General features: G+C 37.3%; 1 protein-coding gene across 1 annotated transcript; it reads right to left on the reverse strand.

The window, feature by feature from the left end:
• Window positions 1–5,803: 5,803 nt before the first annotated feature.
• Window positions 5,804–7,539, reverse strand: LOC112790287 (uncharacterized). Its single transcript, XM_025832616.2, has 2 exons — window positions 6,860–7,539; window positions 5,804–6,027 (listed from the first exon to the last, which is right to left on the reverse strand). Exons 1-2 carry the CDS (start codon window positions 7,214–7,216, stop codon window positions 5,947–5,949), a joined length of 438 nt encoding a protein of 145 aa, XP_025688401.2. The 5' UTR covers window positions 7,217–7,539; the 3' UTR covers window positions 5,804–5,946.
• Window positions 7,540–7,893: the final 354 nt, after the last annotated feature.

A 7,893-nucleotide genomic window follows, 5' to 3' on the forward strand; every position in this document is an offset into this window, starting at 1 on the left:
CACAGAGATTGTTGGTATGAAGCAAGCTATGGTCATCTTGTAAATCTCAGTCAGACGGATAATAATTGATTATTGGGTTTTCGAAAATATAAAGAGATAATTAATTTATTAATAAAGGATAGAAATACTTATGTAATTTCATTGGTAGGAATTTCAGATAAGTGTATGGAGATGCTGTATTCCTTTTGAATCTCTGCTTTCCTACTGCATCCATCCAATCCTTCTTACTCCTTTCCATGGCAAGCTGTATAAAGGGCATCACCATTGTCAATGGCTACATCCCATCCTCTCAATGAAAAAGGTCCAAATGCTCTGTCACGGCATGGCTAATCATCTGTTGGTTCTCGATCATGTTGGAATTGAATCCCTTGATTCTTTTGCGTTTGTCATCACGCCCAGCAATCGCGAGTTTGAAGCTCGTCACAGTCATTCAATCCCAAAATACTTCTCGGAATACCACAGATAAGGTTTAGACTTTCCGGATTCTCATGAATGCCGCCATCAATTCTAGCTTATACCACGAAGATTCTAATTAAGGAATCCAAGAGATACGCACTCTAGCTTTCGCTTGTAGAACGGAAGTGGTTGTCAGGCACGCGTTCATATAGATGGATGATGATGAGTGTCACGGATCATCACATCCATTAGGATGAAGTACGAATGTTATCTTGGAACAGGAATAAATCAAATTGAATAGAAAATAATAGTAATTGCATTAAAACTTGAGGTACAGCAGAGCTCCACACCCTTAATCTATGGTGTGTAGAAACTCCACCGTTGAAAATACATAAGTGATGAAAGTTCAGGCATGGCCGAGAGGCCAGCCCCCAAGGTCTAAGAACTAAACGTTCAAAGATAGCTAATACACTAGTAAAAAGTCCTATTTATAATAAACTAGCTGCTAGGGTTTACAGAAGTAAGTAATTGATGCATAAATCCACTTCCGGGGCCCACTTGGTGTATGTTTGGGCTGAGCTTGAATGTTACATGAGCTGAGGCTTATCTTGGAGTTGAACGACAAGTTGTAACGTGTTTTGGGCGTTCAACTCTGGTTCGTGATGTGTTTCTGGCGTTTGACTCCAGAATGCAGCATGGAACTGGCGTTGAGCGCCAGTTTACATCGTCTAATCTCGAACAAAGTATGGACTATTATATATTGCTGGAAAGATCTGGATGTCCACTTTCCAACGCCATTAAGAGCGCGCCATTTGGAGTTCTATAGCTCCAGAAAATCCGTTTCAAGTGCAGGGAGGTCAGATTCCAACAACATCAGCAGTCCTTTGTTAGCCTTCTTATCAGAGTTTTGCTCAGGTCCTTCAATTTCAGCCAGAAAATACCTGAAATCATAGAAAAATACACAAACTCATAGTAAAATCCAGAAATGTGAATTTAGCATAAAAACGAATGAAAACATCCCTAAAAGTAACTAGATCATGCTAAAAACTACCTAAAAACAATGCCAAAAAGCGTATAAATTATCTGCTCATCACTTTTTCTTTTTCTTTCTCTATTTTTTTTTGCCATTTTTTTTGCAAGCTTTGTTCTTCACTGCTTTTTCTTGCTTCAAGAATCAATTTTTTTTATTTTTTAGATCATCAATAACATTTCTCTTTTTCATCATTCTTTCAAGAGACAATAATTTTAACATTCATAAACAACAAGATCAAAATTATGCACTTTTCAAACATTCATTCAGAAAACAAAAAGTATTGTCACCACATCAATATAATTGAACTAATTTCAAGGATGAATTTGAAATTCATGTACTTCTTCTTCTTTTGTATTAAAACATTTTTCATTTAAGAAAGGTGAAGGATTCATGGAATTATTCATAGCCTTAAGACGTAGTTACTAAACACTAATGATCATGTAATAAAGACACAGACATAGACAAACATGAAGTATAAAAATTGAAAAACAGAGATAAGAACAAGAAAGTTAAGGAATGAGTCCACCTTAGTAAGGGTGGCACCTTTTTGAAGGATCAATGGTGCTTTTTGAGCTCCTTTATGTCTCTTCCTTGCCTCTGTTGCTTGATCCCTAGTGATTTTGGTGCTCCTATCCTTAGTTGCTCCCAATAGGTGTGTGGAGGAAAATATATCCCCTGAGGTATCTCAGAGATTTCTTGATGAGGGAATTCCTCATGCTCTCTTGATGTGCAGTCAAATGCTCTACTACTGAGCTATGGACCCTTGAGATGAATCTCTCCATCTCCCATGACTCAGAGGTGGAAGCAATTGCCTTCCCTTTCCTCTTTCTTGAGGTTTCTCTGGCCTTAGGTACCATAAATGGTTATGAAAAAACAAAAGAGCTATGCTTTTACACACAAAACTTAGAATATTGCTCGCCCTCGAGCAAAAGAAGAGAAAGGAGAGGAATAGAAGGAGAGGCAATTTCGAAATTCAAAAGATATGATGAGTTGAAAAAGATATGAGAATGAATTAAAAAGATTTGAAAAGAATTCAAAAAGATAGATGAGTTTTGAAAAAGATTTGAAAAGAAATTAAAGAAAAATCAAGAAATATGTTCAGGATTTAAAATTTTTTGAAATTGAAGTTGAAAGATGAGACTTTGTAACATGTTTATGCAAGAAATCATGAATTGAAACATGAAAATTGGAAAAAATTTGAATTGAAAACGAAATTACCTCCTCCCCACAATCCTGGCGTTAAACGCCCAAACGCTGCATGTTTTGGGCATTTAACGCCCATGTGCAGCTTCTCTTGGGCGTTCAACGCCCAGCTGTTGCTTCTTTCTGGCGTTGAATGCTAGGAACTCCTTTGTCACTGGGCTTTTTTTTGAACGCCCAGGACGCTGTAATTCTGGCGTTGAACGCCCAGAAGGTGCTTCTTTCTGGCGTTCAACGCCCAGAAGATGCTTCTTTCTGGCGTTCGACGCCCAAAAGGTGCTTCTTTCTGGCGTTCAACGCCCAGAAGATGCTTCTTTCTAGCGTTGAACGCCCAAAACAGCTCTCATTGGTGTTTTCACACCAGTGAACTTCTTTTTGCTGTTTTTATCCTTTGAATCCTTCTATAACTCTGTGAACTCAAGCAATTGCTATTTTACCTTGAAGATAATTGACATATACCTGTAAAAATCAATTAATTAACAAATAAACTTTGTAAATGGCTGGGTTGCCTCCCAGCAAGCACTTCTTTATTGTCTTTAGCTGGACTATTACTGAGCTTTAATCATGTCTCAGTTTTGAGCATTCTTACTCAAAATTGCTTTCAAGATAATGTTTGACTCTCTGTCCATTAACAATGAACTTTTTGTTGGAATCATTATCCTGGAGCTCTACGTATCCATATGGTGACACACTTGTAATCACATATAGTCCTCTCCACCGGGATTTCAATTTCCCGGGGAATAATCTGAGCCTATAATTAAATAGCAGAACTTTCTGCCCTGGCTCAAAGGCTCTGAATGACAGTTTCTTATCATGCCATCTTTTTGCTTTCTCCTTGTAAATTTTTGTATTTTCGAAAGCATTGAGTCTGAATTCCTCTAGCTCATTTAACTGGAGCAAACGTTTTTCTCCAGCTAACTTGGCATCAAGGTTTAGGAACCTGGTTGCCCAGTAGGCCTTATGTTCCAGTTCCACTGGCAAGTGACAGGCTTTTCCATACACAAGCTGGTATGGAGAAGTTCCTATGGGAGTCTTGAATGCTGTTCTGTATGCCCACAGAGCATCATCCAAGCTTCTTGCCCAATCCCTTCTATGGTTAATTACAGTCTGTTCCAGGATTCTTTTAAGTTCTCTGTTAGAGACTTCAGCTTTCCCATTTGTTTGTGGATGATATGGAGTGGCTACCCTGTGGCTAACTCCATAACGAACCAAAGCAGAGTAAAGCTATTTATTGCAGAAATGAGTGCCCCCATCAGTGATTAATACTCTAGGGGTACCAAATCTGCTGAAGATGTGTTTCTGGAGGAATTTTAGCACTGTCTTAGTGTCATTAGTGGGTGTTGCAATAGCTTCCACCCATTTGGATACATAATCCACTGCCACCAGAATATAAGTGTTTGAGTATGATGGTGGGAATGGTCAATGGTGGGAAAGGTCCCATGAAGTCAATACCCCATACATCAAACAACTCAATCTCCAAGATTCCTTGTTGAGGCACAGCATAACTGTGAGGCAGATTGCCAGATCTTTGGCAACTGTCACAATTAAGTACAAACACTTGGGAGTCTTTATAGAGAGTATGTCAGTAGAAGCCGCATTGGAGGACTCTTGTGGCTGTTCGCTCACTTCCAAAATGTCCTCCATACTGTGATCCATGGCAGTGCCAGAGGATCTTCAGTGCTTCTTCTTTAGGCACACATCTACGGATTACTCCGTCTGCACATCTCTTGAGGAGATATGGTTCATCCCAAAGATAGTACTTTGCATCTGTGATCAATTTCTTTAATTGCTGCCTACTGTACTCTTTGGGTATGAACCTCACTGCCTTGTAGTTTGCAATGTCTGCAAACCATGGCACTTCCTGGATGGCAAAGAGTTGCTCATCCGTAAAGTTTTCAGAGATCTCAGTAATAGGGAGGGACGTCCCTTCTACTGGTTCTATTCGGGATAGGTGATCTACTACTTGGTTCTCTGTCCCTTTTCTGTCTCTTATTTCTATATCAAACTCTTGCAGAAGCAACACCCATCTGATGAGTCTGGGTTTTGAATCCTACTTTGTGAGTAGATATTTAAGAGCAGCATGGTCAGTGTACACAATCACTTTTGATCCTACTAAATAGGATCTAAACTTGTCAATGGCATAAACCACTTTAAGTAGCTCTTTTTCTGTGGTTGTGTAGTTCTTCTGTGCGTCATTTAAAACACGACTGGCATAGTAAATGACGTGCAGAAGCTTGTCATGCCTTTGTCCCAACACTACACCAACGGCATGGTCACTGGCATCACACATCAGTTCAAAAGGTAATGTCCAGTCTGGTGCAGAGATGACTGGTGCTGTGACCATCTTAGCTTTCAAAGTCTCAAACGCATGCAGACACCCCTTAACAAAGATAAATAGTGTGTCAGCAGCTAGCAGATTACTTAGAGGTTTGGCAATTTTTGAAAAATCCTTTATAAACCTCCTATAAAATCCTGCATGCCCCAGAAAGCTTCTGATTGCCTTAACATTGGCTGGTGCACTACAAAAAAGGGGGTTAAAACGGCGGTTATTTTGGGGAATTACGGCGGTTAGAACCGCCATTATTACCGAAAATGGCGCCCCCAAGAAACGCCGTTATTCTGGGCGTCATTCTGGTTATTACGGCGGTTTTCAGAAAACTGCCACAATTACCTTAGGATAACACGGCGGTTTTCTGAGGTTTAAAATGGCGGTTTGTAACCGCCATTATTTTCGTATAAAATGGTGGTTTCTAAATTGTTTAAAATGGCGGCTATAACCGCCATTTTTTCCAGGATGTCGTGGCATCATTTTTGTTTAAAATGGTGGTTTTTAATCGCCATTTTTACCATTATAACTGCCATTTTTACCAGATTATAATGGCATCTTGTATGTTTAAAATGGCAGTTTCTATCCACTGTTTTTACCAGGTTATAATGGCATCTTTTGTGTTTAAAATGGCAGTTTTTAACCGCCATTTCTACCAGCGTATAATGGCATTGTTTTCATTTAAAATGGGGGTTTCTAATCGCCGTTTGTACTTAATTATGATGACAATTTTATGCTTTTTAAAATAAGATTAAAACTACCAATTTAAAGTGATATTTTCGAAACTCACTTAAAAATCTCGTAATAACCAAAAGGCATAATCATAAATCAAACATCATTAGATGATTTTTAATTCATACATGATCCAAAAGTCATAATCCAAGTCATAATTGAAATGTCATAATCCAAAAATAAAGTATCAAAGTAACATTTTTCAATAATATGTCTTAACATATAATTCTTAATATACGTCTTAACATATCAAGTAAGGTCATGCTTCCTTATTGCTTGCTCCAGAAGACCTACTTCCTAACTCTTTTGGTGTTGGAATCTCACTCTCCTGATCCAATCCCTACAACAAAAATATAACTATTATGAGCACAAGAAATGCAAGGAAATGGCATATATTGATATACATTTATCATGTCTAATTACATAGCATTGATACAATAATGAAACCAATTTAAAATTATAGAGCCAACTAACCACTTGAAAACATTTAAAATACAAGGCCAGTCCAATCATTCAGAAATTCAGTCTTTAATTGATGCTCTAAATCTCTAATACATAAAGTAAGGTTACATTTGTAAAACAATCCATTATGCTTACTTTTCAATAATATATCCCTAGCAGAGATCATCTAGGGGATAAAAAAATCATATCAATTTCTCACCACAAATTTGCCAGGTGACATTCAACAAATAAAATACCAGTTGAACAACACATATGGCAGAGGCAATCTGAAGAATACAATGTACCATAAATTCTTTAGTTCATGGAAACTGGATGGAGAAACCAGTACCAGTTTTTGTGATATTCACAGGGCCAAAGTCCTCCAGGTCAGAATCAGAACCCATGTAATTGTAATCATGCCACGGAGAGAAACCAGTACCAGTTTCTGTCAACTATAGTTCCTTAGACAATTTAAGCTAAGCTATTTTGTGTTATGTTGAGCTTAGAAGGTAAGACTTTAATTTGCACCTTTACCCAAAGTAGTGTTGTGTTGTGTTCCACTACTTGAACTATCTTATGTGTGTGGTTGAGGCTATACTATAAATTACATTCCAGCATAAGCTATATGCCTTTTGTTAAACTTGTGTTAATTATTACTATCACTCTAGCATAAGCTAGCACTACTACTAATTATATTAATAATAGGAATCATAGGCAGAATATGAATGTACCTGTGAAACTTGTTGAGTAGGGAACATTCCAGCCAATTGTATTGGAATTTTACCTCCTTCCTTAGAAGCAATATAGGATACTAGCGCTTGCAATTGCGCTTTAACGGTATCCAACTCTTCTTGCACATTTGGACCACAAGTAGATGATGTGCCAACATCATTTGAAGAACCTAAATTCATTTGACTAATCCTTGTGGTGTTGTTCTTGAAAGCAATTGTTGGAACAGCTCCCATACCTAAACCTCGAACACGGCCAGGGTGCTCTTTCCCAAAAACTACTCCAAGAGCATCAAGAGGAGAATTAACAGTTAATTCCATCAGTTTTTGGCTGATATGTGCTTCAATCTTCTCATACATATATAAAAAGAAAGAGAAAGAATAAAAAATAGTATTATCTTATAAAAAAGAAAGAAAAAGAAATACAAACAAGTTACTTATTGGACTTTAGTCTTACCGCTATTTCTTTAGCCTTTTCATTAACATAACTTCCATCTATTTTCTTGTGAGTGATGTCCCACATTTGAACCCTATTAACTTCTTTTCCTGTCTCTTCCGTCTAAAATTTAAGAAAAGTAGAAAGACTTGATAAACAAATAGCAGCCTAATAACTTAGATTAGATATGCAGAAAATTAAGAGATGATGCATGCATTATATTTGAGATAGATTAGATATGCATGCATTAATTGATTATAGATAAAATGTGAATTATAACTAAATGAAAACTTAAATATAAATTTCATACCATAAATTAATTTAACCTACTAACTATTCCGACATGTGTTCGTCTTCTCCAATGTCATCATCTAGTAGTTCATCATCTACCTCATCTCTTAATAATGATAGATTATCACCATTTTCAAATAAAGAATCCAAGTTTTGCTCTAACCATGGCTCATTCTCGCATGCTTCATCATCTTCATTTCCCCCCATATCATATGAGTCTCTTGGCTTCAAATGCACGACAACACTCCAATCTTTATTCACTTCATCATTGACAAAATACACCATTCGAGCTTGTGAGGCTTCAATATAT

Source organism: Arachis hypogaea, chromosome 3 (genome assembly GCF_003086295.3).
Source record: "Arachis hypogaea cultivar Tifrunner chromosome 3, arahy.Tifrunner.gnm2.J5K5, whole genome shotgun sequence".
Classification (NCBI taxonomy): domain Eukaryota; kingdom Viridiplantae; phylum Streptophyta; class Magnoliopsida; order Fabales; family Fabaceae; genus Arachis; species Arachis hypogaea.